This window comes from Ascaphus truei, unplaced genomic scaffold (assembly GCF_040206685.1).
Source record: "Ascaphus truei isolate aAscTru1 unplaced genomic scaffold, aAscTru1.hap1 HAP1_SCAFFOLD_520, whole genome shotgun sequence".
Taxonomy (NCBI): Eukaryota; Metazoa; Chordata; class Amphibia; order Anura; family Ascaphidae; genus Ascaphus; species Ascaphus truei.
The window spans coordinates 212,501-231,034 of record NW_027456851.1 but is presented as its reverse complement, the minus strand read 5'-3'; the positions used below and the strand labels follow the sequence as shown (position 1 = coordinate 231,034).

Genomic DNA, 18,534 nt, shown 5'->3' with positions numbered 1-18,534 from the left:
TGTTGTTTATGTCACCACCACGTATATTGTTTTTAAGGTGGTCAATGCCTGTAAAAGATAGGCACTTAATATCTCCCTGGTGCATATTGTTTACATGGCGTGCAACTGGTGTTTCTAATTTATTGTGGACAGAGTTTATATGTTCGAGTACTCTTTTTTTAAACTCCCTGATAGTTTTACCAACATATCTGAGGCCACACTCACAACTGATCAGATATATTACATTGATGGTTTTACAGCTTATGTAGTGTCTGATATCAAAAGTTGCTGATTTATCATGAGCCAAGAAGGATTTGGCAGGGTTGATGTATTGGCATGCTTTGCAGTTCTGGCACTTGTGCATGCCCTTTGGTGGAGGTGTTAGCCAGGTCGATAATGTAGGGCGTTTAAAATGACTATGCACAAGACCATCCTGCAAATTAGCAGATCTCCTGCTAGTGATACTGGGAGTACCTTTTAGTATTTTAACAAGGTCATCATCAGATCTTAAGATGTACCAATGTTTCATAAAAATCTTCTTGATCTCATGTCACTCAGTCCACACATCGCCGGAGTGGAAAGCTCGCGCGAGGCAAGTAGCACTGTAGCGCGCGCTCTCGCTTTCACTATGGACAAAGCCCAAGTCTTAGGTGGGAGATTTGTGTAGAAATGCAGTTATCTTGTTTGCAGGGGATCAGGGGCCGCAGTTACCGGTGGTCCCCTAATTCTTCCTGGCGTGCAGACACTATTTGCCGGTACGCGGGTTGCATTACACCGGGGCTGCCCAATGCCCCCCATACTCCTGGTTTTCGAGCCCAGATACCCCAGACCCCTTTCCCTCACAGGTATGGGTCTCCCCGTATTCTGTATTACAAGATGTTATAACAGGTTTGCTGCATTTACTATAAATGTCTTTGCTGGCAGCCCGGGAACCCACCCAGGGGCCGGGAAGTCTGGATAGACATCGGAGTTCAAAGGAGGATGTCCAAAGGTGACAAAACCTGAGGAAGGGCGAGGTGCCAGGTCCGGGGAACAGAGGGCGCCCTGGGGGGACACCTTCTCAGTCTCCCCGACCTGGCGGAGCCTGCCCAGCGGGAGGCAATGAGTTAGCCGGGGGAGATACAGCTCGTAGGCGCTTCTCCCATTGGCTAATTCGTATTTCCCGCCTACCCGGCATTTCCCGCCGGCTTGACGCGCCTCCTCCTCTGACGTCAGCCCAGAGACGAGCTCCCATTTCTATTGGCTAGTGCGCAGGAATTCCCACGCTCTGAACATAGGACAGCGGAGTGTATGTAAGGAGACGGCCGCGTCAGAGAAACAGACGCTCTTGTTCCTTGAGTTGATGAAGCGCGGGCGGCTTTTCAAAGTTGCTCTGTCACAAATAGCAGACCAACCGGATTCATTTTTGGCGCTGAGAAAGCCCGCCCGGCAGAGACTAAGTCAGACGCGAGGTCCGAGCTCTCGCTTTCGAACGTAGCGGTCGCGGCTAAGGTTTTTAGCCGAACAGAGGACCAGGAAGCCAGGAGGGATTTCCGGTCCGGGTAAGACTTCCGAAGCAGGCGCCCTGCGCCCATGTGAGCCGAGTTTTCGCCCCCAGACCCCCAGTAAGTTCGTTTTTCGTGTGTACTCATTGTGTGTACTCATTGTGTGTACGCGGGTTTACCCAAATAAACGTCATTTTGTTCTACTACCTTGTTTTGCCGAGTGTATGATCCCGGTTAAAAGGTGTTAAAAGTCCTGCTCTCCTGTGACAGGTTCAACAAAGACCTTAAACTTTGGAAAGGCAGATTTTAATAAACTGAGGCCTAATCTACAAAAAATACATTAGGATGAGGTCAAAACCAATGTGGCTAAATAAACAGGTAGGAGAGGACCTGGAAAAAGAAGAGGCAGGCGTTTGATTCTTAATGTCAGACGGGACGGAGGCATCGTGTCAGAATTACCTGATACCCACAGAAAACACTTAACGACCCAACACATGGTGGTTCCCCCCCCAAAGTACTGAGGGTGCCGTGGCACCAATACTCCTGGCGTCCTGTCCCAGCAATACCCTCCCAAGTGTGAGGGAGCGCTACCCCCTGTGGATGTAGGTGCACAATGGGTATCTGCCTGGGTACTCCAGTACCCAGGTGCTGCTTGGCGTAGTGATATGAAGTGGGTCCTAGGCAACAGAGCGTCCAACACAAATCCCTTTTCTCCAAAATGTCCTGATCCGCCTCGTGGGGTGAGTGTGAGGATTCACCATTCCGGTGATTCTGTCCCCTTAACCCTCACCTGTCCGTCAGCAGACTTCACAAGTTATTCCCTCCGTGCCCCTGCGAGACGGTGCCACAGATAAAGGAATCATTGCCAGAATGACTTCACATGTTATTCCCTCCGTGCCCCTGCGAGACGGTGCCACAGATAAAGGAATCATTGCCAGAATGACTTCACATGTTATTCCCTCCGTGCCCCTGCGAGACGATGCCACAGATAAAGGAATCATTGCCAGAATGACTTCACAAGTTATTCCCTCCGTGCCCCTGCGAGACGATGCCACAGATAAAGGAATCATTGCCAGAATGACTTCACAAGTTATTCCCTCCGTGCCCCTGCGAGACGATGCCACAGATAAAGGAATCATTGCCAGAATGACTTCACATGTTATTCCCTCCGTGCCCCTGCGAGACGGTGCCACAGATAAAGGAATCATTGCCAGAATGACTTCACATGTTATTCCCTCCGTGCCCCTGCGAGACGGTGCCACAGATAAAGGAATCATTGCCAGAATGACTTCACAAGTTACTCCCTCCGTGCCCCTGCGAGACGATGCCACAGATAAAGGAATCATTGCCAGAATGACTTCACAAGTTACTCCCTCCGTGCCCCTGCGAGACGGTGCCACAGATAAAGGAATCATTGCCAGAATGACTTCACATGTTATTCCCTCCGTGCCCCTGCGAGACGGTGCCACAGATAAAGGAATCATTGCCAGAATGACTTCACATGTTACTCCCTCCGTGCCCCTGCGAGACGGTGCCACAGATAAAGGAATCATTGCCAGAATGACTTCACATGTTATTCCCTCCGTGCCCCTGCGAGACGATGCCACAGATAAAGGAATCATTGCCAGAATGACTTCACATGTTATTCCCTCCGTGCCCCTGCGAGACGGTGCCACAGATAAAGGAATCATTGCCAGAATGACTTCACATGTTATTCCCTCCGTGCCCCTGCGAGACGATGCCACAGATAAAGGAATCATTGCCAGAATGACTTCACATGTTATTCCCTCCGTGCCCCTGCGAGACGGTGCCACAGATAAAGGAATCATTGCCAGAATGACTTCAAATGTTATTCCCTCCGTGCCCCTGCGAGACGGTGCCACAGATAAAGGAATCATTGCCAGAATGACTTCACATGTTATTCCCTCCGTGCCCCTGCGAGACGATGCCACAGATAAAGGAATCATTGCCAGAATGACTTCACATGTTATTCCCTCCGTGCCCCTGCGAGACGGTGCCACAGATAAAGGAATCATTGCCAGAATGACTTCACATGTTATTCCCTCCGTGCCCCTGCGAGACGATGCCACAGATAAAGGAATCATTGCCAGAATGACTTCACATGTTATTCCCTCCGTGCCCCTGCGAGACGGTGCCACAGATAAAGGAATCATTGCCAGAATGACTTCACATGTTATTCCCTCCGTGCCCCTGCGAGACGGTGCCACAGATAAAGGAATCATTGCCAGAATGACTTCACATGTTATTCCCTCCGTGCCCCTGCGAGACGATGCCACAGATAAAGGAATCATTGCCAGAATGACTTCACATGTTATTCCCTCCGTGCCCCTGCGAGACGGTGCCACAGATAAAGGAATCATTGCCAGAATGACTTCACATGTTACTCCCTCCGTGCCCCTGCGAGACGATGCCACAGATAAAGGAATCATTGCCAGAATGACTTCACATGTTATTCCCTCCGTGCCCCTGCGAGACGGTGCCACAGATAAAGGAATCATTGCCAGAATGACTTCACATGTTATTCCCTCCGTGCCCCTGCGAGACGATGCCACAGATAAAGGAATCATTGCCAGAATGACTTCACATGTTATTCCCTCCGTGCCCCTGCGAGACGGTGCCACAGATAAAGGAATCATTGCCAGAATGACTTCACATGTTATTCCCTCCGTGCCCCTGCGAGACGATGCCACAGATAAAGGAATCATTGCCAGAATGACTTCACATGTTATTCCCTCCGTGCCCCTGCGAGACGGTGCCACAGATAAAGGAATCATTGCCAGAATGACTTCACATGTTATTCCCTCCGTGCCCCTGCGAGACGGTGCCACAGATAAAGGAATCATTGCCAGAATGACTTCACATGTTATTCCCTCCGTGCCCCTGCGAGACGGTGCCACAGATAAAGGAATCATTGCCAGAATGACTTCACATGTTATTCCCTCCGTGCCCCTGCGAGACGGTGCCACAGATAAAGGAATCATTGCCAGAATGACTTCACATGTTATTCCCTCCGTGCCCCTGCGAGACGATGCCACAGATAAAGGAATCATTGCCAGAATGACTTCACATGTTACTCCCTCCGTGCCCCTGCGAGACGGTGCCACAGATAAAGGAATCATTGCCAGAATGACTTCACATGTTATTCCCTCCGTGCCCCTGCGGGACGGTGCCACAGATAAAGGAATCATTGCCAGAATGACTTCACATGTTATTCCCTCCGTGCCCCTGCGAGACGGTGCCACAGATAAAGGAATCATTGCCAGAATGACTTCACATGTTATTCCCTCCGTGCCCCTGCGAGACGGTGCCACAGATAAAGGAATCATTGCCAGAATGACTTCACATGTTATTCCCTCCGTGCCCCTGCGAGACGATGCCACAGATAAAGGAATCATTGCCAGAATGACTTCACATGTTATTCCCTCCGTGCCCCTGCGAGACGATGCCACAGATAAAGGAATCATTGCCAGAATGACTTCACATGTTATTCCCTCCGTGCCCCTGCGAGACGGTGCCACAGATAAAGGAATCATTGCCAGAATGACTTCACATGTTATTCCCTCCGTGCCCCTGCGAGACGGTGCCACAGATAAAGGAATCATTGCCAGAATGACTTCACATGTTATTCCCTCCGTGCCCCTGCGAGACGGTGCCACAGATAAAGGAATCATTGCCAGAATGACTTCACATGTTATTCCCTCCGTGCCGCTGCGAGACGATGCCACAGATAAAGGAATCATTGCCAGAATGACTTCACATGTTACTCCCTCCGTGCCCCTGCGAGACGGTGCCACAGATAAAGGAATCATTGCCAGAATGACTTCACATGTTATTCCCTCCGTGCCCCTGCGGGACGGTGCCACAGATAAAGGAATCATTGCCAGAATGACTTCACATGTTATTCCCTCCGTGCCCCTGCGAGACGGTGCCACAGATAAAGGAATCATTGCCAGAATGACTTCACATGTTATTCCCTCCGTGCCCCTGCGAGACGGTGCCACAGATAAAGGAATCATTGCCAGAATGACTTCACATGTTATTCCCTCCGTGCCCCTGCGAGACGATGCCACAGATAAAGGAATCATTGCCAGAATGACTTCACATGCTATTCCCTCCGTGCCCCTGCGAGACGATGCCACAGATAAAGGAATCATTGCCAGAATGACTTCACATGTTATTCCCTCCGTGCCCCTGCGAGACGATGCCACAGATAAAGGAATCATTGCCAGAATGACTTCACATGTTATTCCCTCCGTGCCCCTGCGAGACGGTGCCACAGATAAAGGAATCATTGCCAGAATGACTTCACATGTTATTCCCTCCGTGCCCCTGCGAGACGGTGCCACAGATAAAGGAATCATTGCCAGAATGACTTCACATGTTATTCCCTCCGTGCCCCTGCGAGACGATGCCACAGATAAAGGAATCATTGCCAGAATGACTTCACATGTTATTCCCTCCGTGCCCCTGCGAGACGGTGCCACAGATAAAGGAATCATTGCCAGAATGACTTCACATGTTATTCCCTCCGTGCCCCTGCGAGACGATGCCACAGATAAAGGAATCATTGCCAGAATGACTTCACATGTTACTCCCTCCGTGCCCCTGCGAGACGATGCCACAGATAAAGGAATCATTGCCAGAATGACTTCACATGTTACTCCCTCCGTGCCCCTGCGAGACGGTGCCACAGATAAAGGAATCATTGCCAGAATGACTTCACATGTTATTCCCTCCGTGCCCCTGCGAGACGGTGCCACAGATAAAGGAATCATTGCCAGAATGACTTCACATGTTATTCCCTCCGTGCCCCTGCGAGACGATGCCACAGATAAAGGAATCATTGCCAGAATGACTTCACATGTTACTCCCTCCGTGCCCCTGCGAGACGGTGCCACAGATAAAGGAATCATTGCCAGAATGACTTCACATGTTATTCCCTCCGTGCCCCTGCGAGACGGTGCCACAGATAAAGGAATCATTGCCAGAATGACTTCACATGTTATTCCCTCCGTGCCCCTGCGAGACGGTGCCACAGATAAAGGAATCATTGCCAGAATGACTTCACATGTTACTCCCTCCGTGCCCCTGCGAGACGGTGCCACAGATAAAGGAATCATTGCCAGAATGACTTCACATGTTATTCCCTCCGTGCCCCTGCGAGACGGTGCCACAGATAAAGGAATCATTGCCAGAATGACTTCACATGTTATTCCCTCCGTGCCCCTGCGAGACGGTGCCACAGATAAAGGAATCATTGCCAGAATGACTTCACATGTTATTCCCTCCGTGCCCCTGCGAGACGATGCCACAGATAAAGGAATCATTGCCAGAATGACTTCACATGTTATTCCCTCCGTGCCCCTGCGAGACGGTGCCACAGATAAAGGAATCATTGCCAGAATGACTTCACATGTTATTCCCTCCGTGCCCCTGCGAGACGGTGCCACAGATAAAGGAATCATTGCCAGAATGACTTCACATGTTATTCCCTCCGTGCCCCTGCGAGACGGTGCCACAGATAAAGGAATCATTGCCAGAATGACTTCACATGTTATTCCCTCCGTGCCCCTGCGAGACGATGCCACAGATAAAGGAATCATTGCCAGAATGACTTCACATGTTATTCCCTCCGTGCCCCTGCGAGACGGTGCCACAGATAAAGGAATCATTGCCAGAATGACTTCACATGTTATTCCCTCCGTGCCCCTGCGAGACGATGCCACAGATAAAGGAATCATTGCCAGAATGACTTCACATGTTATTCCCTCCGTGCCCCTGCGAGACGGTGCCACAGATAAAGGAATCATTGCCAGAATGACTTCACATGTTATTCCCTCCGTGCCCCTGCGAGACGATGCCACAGATAAAGGAATCATTGCCAGAATGACTTCACATGTTATTCCCTCCGTGCCCCTGCGAGACGGTGCCACAGATAAAGGAATCATTGCCAGAATGACTTCACATGTTACTCCCTCCGTGCCCCTGCGAGACGGTGCCACAGATAAAGGAATCATTGCCAGAATGACTTCACATGTTATTCCCTCCGTGCCCCTGCGAGACGATGCCACAGATAAAGGAATCATTGCCAGAATGACTTCACATGTTATTCCCTCCGTGCCCCTGCGAGACGGTGCCACAGATAAAGGAATCATTGCCAGAATGACTTCACATGTTATTCCCTCCGTGCCCCTGCGAGACGGTGCCACAGATAAAGGAATCATTGCCAGAATTACTTCACAAGTTATTCCCTCCGTGCCCCTGCGAGACGGTGCCACAGATAAAGGAATCATTGCCAGAATGACTTCACATGTTATTCCCTCCGTGCCCCTGCGAGACGGTGCCACAGATAAAGGAATCATTGCCAGAATGACTTCACATGTTATTCCCTCCGTGCCCCTGCGAGACGATGCCACAGATAAAGGAATCATTGCCAGAATGACTTCACATGTTATTCCCTCCGTGCCCCTGCGAGACGGTGCCACAGATAAAGGAATCATTGCCAGAATGACTTCACATGTTATTCCCTCCGTGCCCCTGCGAGACGGTGCCACAGATAAAGGAATCATTGTCAGAATGACTTCACAAGTTATTCCCTCCGTGCCCCTGCGAGACGATGCCACAGATAAAGGAATCATTGCCAGAATGACTTCACATGTTACTCCCTCCGTGCCCCTGCGAGACGGTGCCACAGATAAAGGAATCATTGCCAGAATGACTTCACATGTTATTCCCTCCGTGCCCCTGCGAGACGGTGCCACAGATAAAGGAATCATTGCCAGAATGACTTCACATGTTATTCCCTCCGTGCCCCTGCGAGACGATGCCACAGATAAAGGAATCATTGCCAGAATGACTTCACATGTTATTCCCTCCGTGCCCCTGCGAGACGATGCCACAGATAAAGGAATCATTGCCAGAATGACTTCACATGTTATTCCCTCCGTGCCCCTGCGAGACGATGCCACAGATAAAGGAATCATTGCCAGAATGACTTCACATGTTATTCCCTCCGTGCCCCTGCGAGACGATGCCACAGATAAAGGAATCATTGCCAGAATGACTTCACATGTTATTCCCTCCGTGCCCCTGCGAGACGGTGCCACAGATAAAGGAATCATTGCCAGAATGACTTCACATGTTATTCCCTCCGTGCCCCTGCGAGACGATGCCACAGATAAAGGAATCATTGCCAGAATGACTTCACATGTTATTCCCTCCGTGCCCCTGCGAGACGGTGCCACAGATAAAGGAATCATTGCCAGAATGACTTCACATGTTATTCCCTCCGTGCCCCTGCGAGACGGTGCCACAGATAAAGGAATCATTGCCAGAATGACTTCACATGTTATTCCCTCCGTGCCCCTGCGAGACGGTGCCACAGATAAAGGAATCATTGCCAGAATGACTTCACATGTTATTCCCTCCGTGCCCCTGCGAGACGATGCCACAGATAAAGGAATCATTGCCAGAATGACTTCACATGTTATTCCCTCCGTGCCCCTGCGAGACGGTGCCACAGATAAAGGAATCATTGCCAGAATGACTTCACATGTTATTCCCTCCGTGCCCCTGCGAGACGATGCCACAGATAAAGGAATCATTGCCAGAATGACTTCACAAGTTATTCCCTCCGTGCCCCTGCGAGACGGTGCCACAGATAAAGGAATCATTGCCAGAATGACTTCACAAGTTATTCCCTCCGTGCCCCTGCGAGACGATGCCACAGATAAAGGAATCATTGCCAGAATGACTTCACATGTTATTCCCTCCGTGCCCCTGCGAGACGGTGCCACAGATAAAGGAATCATTGCCAGAATGACTTCACATGTTATTCCCTCCGTGCCCCTGCGAGACGGTGCCACAGATAAAGGAATCATTGCCAGAATGACTTCACATGTTATTCCCTCCGTGCCCCTGCGAGACGGTGCCACAGATAAAGGAATCATTGCCAGAATGACTTCACATGTTATTCCCTCCGTGCCCCTGCGAGACGATGCCACAGATAAAGGAATGGAATTGGACTATGATGGTGCAGAAATCCCTATTGATGAGTTGCAATTAAAGTGACAGGAATGCCAGCCAAGGAAAAACCACTGGCAGTGGGTACGAAGCGGGTGAGGCTCCAGGATATCGACACCCCAGAACCGGGTGAATAACGTATGATGCTCCCAACCACGGATGGATACTGTACCTTCTCGGAATAAGGAGAAAACTGAAGATATTATACATTTCTCACTGATGAGTTCGAAAAGTATAAGAGAAGGGACTGTGTAATATGGACTGGAGGGGTCTCTGGAGTGGAATCCATTTTGTTTCACAGGCATCCATCTTATAAAATTAAAGTAAATAAGGCACCTGGCCCCGATGGCATACATCCAAGAGATCTCAAGGAGTTAAGCTCAGTTATAGCCAAACCATTACATTTAATATTCAATGACTCCATTTCCACAGGCTCAGTACCACAAGATTGGCGTAAAGCAGATGTGGTGCCTATATTTAAAAAGGGAGCTCGATCACACCCGGGAAATTACAGACCTGTAAGCCTGACTTCAATAGTAGGGAAACTACGTGAAGGTTTAATACGGGATAATATTCAGGAATACCTAATGGTAAACAAAATTATTAGTAATAGTCAGCATGGATTTATCATTTGTGCCGCAGGGCATGGGGGGGGGGGGGGAGCCCTGTGACGAAACGGGGAACAGATGGGGGAGGGACACTCAATGCCGTAAGGGAGGGGGGGAGGGGAACGCTCTGTGCCGCTGGGGGACAGGCTCTGTGCCGCTGGGGGACAGGCTCTGTGCCGCAGGGGGCTGGGGGACAGGCTCTGTGCCGCAGGGGGCTGGGGGACAGGCTCTGTGCCGCAGGGGGCTGGGGGACAGGCTCTGTGCCGCAGGGGGCTGGGGGACAGGCTCTGTGCCGCAGGGGGCTGGGGGACAGGCTCTGTGCCGCTGGGGGACAGGCTCTGTGCCGCTGGGGGACAGGCTCGGTGCCGCAGGGGGCTGGGGGACAGGCTCGGTGCCGCAGGGGGCTGGGGGACAGGCTCGGTGCCGCAGGGGGCTGGGGGACGGGCTCTGTGCCGCAGGGGGCTGGGGGACGGGCTCTGTGCCGCAGGGGGCTGGGGGACGGGCTCTGTGCCGCAGGGGGCTGGGGGACAGGCTCTGTGCCGCAGGGGGCTGGGGGACAGGCTCGGTGCCGCTGGGGGACAGGCTCTGTGCCGCAGGGGGCTGGGGGACAGGCTCGGTGCCGCAGGGGGCTGGGGGACACGCTCTGTGCCGCAGGGGGCTGGGGGACAGGCTCGGTGCCGCAGGGGGCTGGGGGACAGGCTCGGTGCCGCAGGGGGCTGGGGGACAGGCTCGGTGCCGCAGGGGGCTGGGGGACAGGCTCGGTGCCGCTGGGGGACAGGCTCTGTGCCGCTGGGGGACGGGCTCTGTGCCGCAGGGGGCTGGGGGACGGGCTCTGTGCCGCAGGGGGCTGGGGGACACGCTCTGTGCCGCAGGGGGCTGGGGGACAGGCTCTGTGCCGCAGGGGGCTGGGGGACAGGCTCTGTGCCGCAGGGGGCTGGGGGACAGGCTCTGTGCCGCAGGGGGCTGGGGGACAGGCTCTGTGCCGCAGGGGGCTGGGGGACAGGCTCGGTGCCGCAGGGGGCTGGGGGACAGGCTCGGTGCCGCAGGGGGCTGGGGGACAGGCTCGGTGCCGCAGGGGGCTGGGGGACAGGCTCGGTGCCGCAGGGGGCTGGGGGACAGGCTCGGTGCCGCAGGGGGCTGGGGGACAGGCTCGGTGCCGCAGGGGGCTGGGGGACAGGCTCGGTGCCGCAGGGGGCTGGGGGACAGGCTCTGTGCCGCAGGGGGCTGGGGGACGGGCTCTGTGCCGCAGGGGGCTGGGGGACGGGCTCTGTGCCGCAGGGGGCTGGGGGACGGGCTCTGTGCCGCAGGGGGCTGGGGGACGGGCTCGGTGCCGCAGGGGGCTGGGGGACGGGCTCTGTGCCGCAGGGGGCTGGGGGACGGGCTCTGTGCCGCAGGGGGCTGGGGGACGGGCTCTGTGCCGCAGGGGGCTGGGGGACAGGCTCTGTGCCGCAGGGGGCTGGGGGACAGGCTCTGTACCGCTGGGGGACAGGCTCGGTGCCGCAGGGGGCTGGGGGACAGGCTCGGTGCCGCAGGGGGCTGGGGGACAGGCTCTGTGCCGCAGGGGGCTGGGGGACAGGCTCGGTGCCGCAGGGGGCTGGGGGACGGGCTCTGTGCCGCAGGGGGCTGGGGGACAGGCTCTGTGCCGCTGGGGGACAGGCACTGTGCCGCTGGGGGACAGGCTCTGTGCCGCAGGGGGCTGGGGGACAGGCTCTGTGCCGCAGGGGGCTGGGGGACAGGCTCTGTGCCGCAGGGGGCTGGGGGACGGGCTCTGTGCCGCAGGGGGCTGGGGGACGGGCTCTGTGCCGCAGGAGGCTGGGGGACAGGCTCGGTGCCGCAGGGGGCTGGGGGACAGGCTCTGTGCCGCTGGGGGCTGGGGGACAGGCTCTGTGCCGCTGGGGGACAGGCTCGGTGCCGCAGGGGGCTGGGGGACGGGCTCGGTGCCGCAGGGGGCTGGGGGACGGGCTCTGTGCCGCAGGGGGCTGGGGGACGGGCTCTGTGCCACAGGGGGCTGGGGGACAGGCTCTGTGCCGCAGGGGGCTGGGGGACAGGCTCTGTGCCGCAGGGGGCTGGGGGACAGGCTCTGTGCCGCAGGGGGCTGGGGGACAGGCTCTGTGCCGCAGGGGCGCAGACCGTTACTCAGCATCTCATTGGCCGTTTTATCATCAACCGCACGAGTGATGTTAGTGACGACCCAAACTGCATCACATCTCCGGAGGTACTGAGAGGGGGAGAGAGGACAGCCATGTGGGGGGTGGGGGGGTGAGAGAGGACAGCCATGTGGGGGGAGGGGGAGAGAGAGAGGACAGCCATGTGTGGGGGCAGAGGAGAGAGGGGACAGCCACGTGGGGGGTAGGGGGAGAGAGAGAGAGAGAGAGAGAGAGAGGACAGCCATGTGGGGGGTGGGGGGTGAGAGAGAGGACAGCCATGTGGGGGGGCAGAGGAGAGAGAGAGAGGAGAAAACTGAAGATATTATACATTTCTCACTGATGAGTTCGAAAAGTATAAGAGAAGGGACTGTGTAATATGGACTGGAGGGGTCTCTGGAGTGGAATCCATTTTGTTTCACAGGCATCCATCTTATAAAATTAAAGTAAATAAGGCACCTGGCCCCGATGGCATACATCCAAGAGATCTCAAGGAGTTAAGCTCAGTTATAGCCAAACCATTACATTTAATATTCAATGACTCCATTTCCACAGGCTCAGTACCACAAGATTGGCGTAAAGCAGATGTGGTGCCTATATTTAAAAAGGGAGCTCGATCACACCCGGGAAATTACAGACCTGTAAGCCTGACTTCAATAGTAGGGAAACTACGTGAAGGTTTAATACGGGATAATATTCAGGAATACCTAATGGTAAACAAAATTATTAGTAATAGTCAGCATGGATTTATCATTTGTGCCGCAGGGCATGGGGGGGGGGGGGAGCCCTGTGACGAAACGGGGAACAGATGGGGGAGGGACACTCAATGCCGTAAGGGAGGGGGGGAGGGGAACGCTCTGTGCCGCTGGGGGACAGGCTCTGTGCCGCTGGGGGACAGGCTCTGTGCCGCAGGGGGCTGGGGGACAGGCTCTGTGCCGCAGGGGGCTGGGGGACAGGCTCTGTGCCGCAGGGGGCTGGGGGACAGGCTCTGTGCCGCAGGGGGCTGGGGGACAGGCTCTGTGCCGCAGGGGGCTGGGGGACAGGCTCTGTGCCGCAGGGGGCTGGGGGACAGGCTCTGTGCCGCTGGGGGACAGGCTCGGTGCCGCAGGGGGCTGGGGGACAGGCTCGGTGCCGCAGGGGGCTGGGGGACAGGCTCGGTGCCGCAGGGGGCTGGGGGACGGGCTCGGTGCCGCAGGGGGCTGGGGGACGGGCTCTGTGCCGCAGGGGGCTGGGGGACGGGCTCTGTGCCGCAGGGGGCTGGGGGACAGGCTCTGTGCCGCAGGGGGCTGGGGGACAGGCTCGGTGCCGCTGGGGGACAGGCTCTGTGCCGCAGGGGGCTGGGGGACAGGCTCGGTGCCGCAGGGGGCTGGGGGACACGCTCTGTGCCGCAGGGGGCTGGGGGACAGGCTCGGTGCCGCAGGGGGCTGGGGGACAGGCTCGGTGCCGCTGGGGGACAGGCTCTGTGCCGCTGGGGGACGGGCTCTGTGCCGCAGGGGGCTGGGGGACGGGCTCTGTGCCGCAGGGGGCTGGGGGACACGCTCTGTGCCGCAGGGGGCTGGGGGACAGGCTCTGTGCCGCAGGGGGCTGGGGGACAGGCTCTGTGCCGCAGGGGGCTGGGGGACAGGCTCTGTGCCGCAGGGGGCTGGGGGACAGGCTCTGTGCCGCAGGGGGCTGGGGGACAGGCTCGGTGCCGCAGGGGGCTGGGGGACAGGCTCGGTGCCGCAGGGGGCTGGGGGACAGGCTCGGTGCCGCAGGGGGCTGGGGGACAGGCTCGGTGCCGCAGGGGGCTGGGGGACAGGCTCGGTGCCGCAGGGGGCTGGGGGACAGGCTCGGTGCCGCAGGGGGCTGGGGGACAGGCTCGGTGCCGCAGGGGGCTGGGGGACGGGCTCTGTGCCGCAGGGGGCTGGGGGACGGGCTCTGTGCCGCAGGGGGCTGGGGGACGGGCTCTGTGCCGCAGGGGGCTGGGGGACGGGCTCTGTGCCGCAGGGGGCTGGGGGACGGGCTCTGTGCCGCAGGGGGCTGGGGGACGGGCTCGGTGCCGCAGGGGGCTGGGGGACGGGCTCTGTGCCGCAGGGGGCTGGGGGACGGGCTCTGTGCCGCAGGGGGCTGGGGGACGGGCTCTGTGCCGCAGGGGGCTGGGGGACAGGCTCTGTGCCGCAGGGGGCTGGGGGACAGGCTCTGTACCGCTGGGGGACAGGCTCGGTGCCGCAGGGGGCTGGGGGACAGGCTCGGTGCCGCAGGGGGCTGGGGGACAGGCTCTGTGCCGCAGGGGGCTGGGGGACAGGCTCGGTGCCGCAGGGGGCTGGGGGACGGGCTCTGTGCCGCAGGGGGCTGGGGGACAGGCTCTGTGCCGCTGGGGGACAGGCACTGTGCCGCTGGGGGACAGGCTCTGTGCCGCAGGGGGCTGGGGGACAGGCTCTGTGCCGCAGGGGGCTGGGGGACAGGCTCTGTGCCGCAGGGGGCTGGGGGACGGGCTCTGTGCCGCAGGGGGCTGGGGGACAGGCTCTGTGCCGCAGGAGGCTGGGGGACAGGCTCGGTGCCGCAGGGGGCTGGGGGACAGGCTCTGTGCCGCTGGGGGCTGGGGGACAGGCTCTGTGCCGCTGGGGGACAGGCTCGGTGCCGCAGGGGGCTGGGGGACGGGCTCGGTGCCGCAGGGGGCTGGGGGACGGGCTCTGTGCCGCAGGGGGCTGGGGGACGGGCTCTGTGCCACAGGGGGCTGGGGGACAGGCTCTGTGCCGCAGGGGGCTGGGGGACAGGCTCTGTGCCGCAGGGGGCTGGGGGACAGGCTCTGTGCCGCAGGGGGCTGGGGGACAGGCTCGGTGCCGCAGGGGGCTGGGGGACAGGCTCGGTGCCGCAGGGGGCTGGGGGACAGGCTCTGTGCCGCAGGGGGCTGGGGGACAGGCTCTGTGCCGCTGGGGGACAGGCTCGGTGCCGCAGGGGGCTGGGGGACAGGCTCGGTGCCGCAGGGGGCTGGGGGACAGGCTCTGTGCCGCAGGGGGCTGGGGGACAGGCTCTGTGCCGCAGGGGGCTGGGGGACAGGCTCTGTGCCGCTGGGGGACAGGCTCTGTGCCGCTGGGGGACAGGCTCTGTGCCGCTGGGGGACAGGCTCTGTGCCGCAGGGGGCTGGGGGACAGGCTCTGTGCCGCAGGGGGCTGGGGGACGGGCTCGGTGCCGCAGGGGGCTGGGGGACGGGCTCTGTGCCGCAGGGGGCTGGGGGACAGGCTCTGTGCCGCAGGAGGCTGGGGGACAGGCTCGGTGCCGCAGGGGGCTGGGGGACAGGCTCTGTGCCGCTGGGGGCTGGGGGACAGGCTCTGTGCCGCTGGGGGACAGGCTCGGTGCCGCAGGGGGCTGGGGGACAGGCTCGGTGCCGCAGGGGGCTGGGGGACGGGCTCTGTGCCGCAGGGGGCTGGGGGACGGGCTCTGTGCCGCAGGGGGCTGGGGGACAGGCTCTGTGCCGCAGGAGGCTGGGGGACAGGCTCGGTGCCGCAGGGGGCTGGGGGACAGGCTCTGTGCCGCAGGGGGCTGGGGGACAGGCTCGGTGCCGCAGGGGGCTGGGGGACAGGCTCGGTGCCGCAGGGGGCTGGGGGACAGGCTCGGTGCCGCAGGGGGCTGGGGGACAGGCTCGGTGCCGCAGGGGGCTGGGGGACAGGCTCGGTGCCGCAGGGGGCTGGGGGACAGGCTCGGTGCCGCAGGGGGCTGGGGGACAGGCTCGGTGCCGCAGGGGGCTGGGGGACAGGCTCGGTGCCGCAGGGGGCTGGGGGACAGGCCCCACCTCTTGGTCTCCCCACATATGTCGCCCCCTCACCGTATGATCTCCCGCGTGCTGAACAGGTCAGTCTTGGTGCAGATGACGGCCATCCCTTTGCAGCGCCCGTCCATATACAGCTGCCGGCGCAGACCGTTACTCAGCATCTCATTGGCCGTTTTATCATCAACCGCACGAGTGATGTTAGTGACGACCCAAACTGCATCACATCTCCGGAGGTACTGAGAGGGGGAGAGAGGACAGCCATGTGGGGGGTGGGGGGGTGAGAGAGGACAGCCATGTGGGGGGAGGGGGAGAGAGAGAGGACAGCCATGTGTGGGGGCAGAGGAGAGAGGGGACAGCCACGTGGGGGGGAGGGGGAGAGAGAGAGAGAGAGAGAGAGAGAGAGGACAGCCATGTGGGGGGTGGGGGGTGAGAGAGAGGACAGCCATGTGGGGGGGCAGAGGAGAGAGAGAGAGGGGACAGCCACGTGGGGGGGAGGGAGAGAGAGAGAGAGAGAGAGAGAGAGAGAGAGAGAGAGAGAGAGAGAGAGAGAGAGAGAGAGAGAGAGAGAGAGAGGACAGCCATGTGGGGGGTGGGGGGTGAGAGAGAGGACAGCCATGTGGGGGGGCAGAGGAGAGAGAGAGAGGACAGCCACGTGGGGGGCAGGGGGGGAGAGATAGGACAGCCATGTGTGGGGGGGGGGAGAGATAGGACAGCCATGTGGGGGGCAAGGGGGAGAGAGAGAGAGAGAGAGAGAGAGAGAGGACAGCCATGTGGGGGGCAGAGGGGGAAAAGAGAAGACAGCCATATGGGGGGGAGGGTAGTGGGGGAGAGAGAGAACAGCCACGTGGGGTCAGGGGGACGGGAAGAGAGGACAGCCACGTGAAGAGGGGGTGCAGGGGGGAGAAGAGACAGCTATATGTGGACAGACAGAGAAGACAGCCACGTGGGGAGAGAGAGAAGACAGCCACATGGGGAGAGAGAGAGAGAAGACAGCCACATGGGGGGAGAGAGAGAAGACAGCCACATGGGGGGAGAGAGAGAAGACAGCCACATGGGGGGAGAGAGAGAAGACAGCCACATGGGGGGAGAGAGAGAAGACAGCCTCATGGGGGGAGACAGAGAAGACAGCCACGTGGGGAGAGACAGTAGAAGACAGCCACGTGGGGAGAGACAGAGAAGACAGCCACGTGGGGAGACGGTAGAAGACAGCCACGTGGGGAGAGACAGTAGAATCCACATACATGGGGAGAGACAGAGAAGACAGCCACGTGGGGAGAGACAGTAGAAGACAGCCACGTGGGGAGAGACAGAGAAGACAGCCACGTGGGGAGAGACAGAGAAGACAGCCACGTGGGGAGAGACAGAGAAGACAGCCACGTGGGGAGACAGTAGAAGACAGCCACGTGGGGGGAGACAGTAGAAGCCACATACATGGGGAGAGACAGAGAAGACAGCCACATGGGGAGACAGTAGAAGACAGCCACGTGGGGGGGAGACAGTAGAAGCCACATACATGGGGAGAGACAGAGAAGACAGCCACGTGGGGAGAGACAGTAGAAGACAGCCACGTGGGGAGAGACAGAGAAGACAGCCACGTGGGGAGAGACAGTAAAGACAGCCACGTGGGGAGAGACAGTAAAGACAGCCACGTGGGGAGACAGTAGAAGACAGCCACGTGGGGAGAGACAGAGAAGACAGCCACATGGGGAGAGACAGAGAAGACAGCCACGTGGGGAGACAGAAGACAGCCACGTGGGGGGACAGTAGAAGACAGCCACGTGGGGAGACAGTAGAAGACAGCCACGTGGGGAGAGAGAGAAGACAGCCACGTGGGGGGAGACAGTAGAAGCCACATACATGGGGTCAGAGACATATAGGAAGTGGGAGGGGGAGGGGGGAAGAAAAGAAGACCCTAGCTGTGTCTGTGTGTGTGTTTCTGTGTGTGTGTTTCTGTGTGTGTGTGTGTGTGTTTCTGTGTGTGTGTGTGTGTGTTTCTGTGTGTGTGTGTGTTTCTGTGTGTGTGTGTGTTTCTGTGTGTGTGTGTGTGTGTGTGTGTGTGTGTGTGTGTGTGTGTGTGTGTGTGTGTGTGTGTGTGTGTGTGTGTGTGTGTGTGTGTGTTTCTGTGTGTGTGTGTTTCTGTGTGTGTGTGTGTGTGTGTGTGTTTCTGTGTGTGTGTGTGTGTGTGTGTGTGTTTCTGTGTGTGTGTGTGTGTGTGTGTGTGTGTTTCTGTGTGTTTCTGTGTGTTTCTGTGTGTGTGTGTTTCTGTGTGTGTGTGTTTCTGTGTGTGTGTGTTTCTGTGTGTGTGTGTTTCTGTGTGTGTGTGTGTTTCTGTGTGTGTGTGTGTTTCTGTGTGTGTGTGTGTGTTTCTGTGTGTGTGTGTTTCTGTGTGTGTGTGTGTGTTTCTGTGTGTGTGTGTGTGTGTGTGTGTGTGTGTGTTTCTGTGTGTGTGTTTCTGTGTGTGTGTGTGTGTGTGTGTGTGTGTGTCTGTGTCTGTGTGTGTGTTTCTGTGTGTGTGTGTGTGTGTG

General features: G+C 58.1%; 1 protein-coding gene across 1 annotated transcript in view; it reads right to left on the bottom strand.

Moving 5' to 3' along the window:
* The window catches only part of NUGGC (nuclear GTPase, germinal center associated), a gene marked incomplete at its 3' end in the record, with an annotated part of 159,592 nt that overhangs the window by 37,445 nt on the left and 103,613 nt on the right, over positions 1-18,534 (bottom strand). Inside the window, exon 6 of the mRNA XM_075584277.1 lies at positions 16,064-16,245. Coding sequence (XP_075440392.1) covers positions 16,064-16,245 — 182 coding nt within the window. The remainder of the gene's footprint in view (positions 1-16,063; positions 16,246-18,534) is intronic.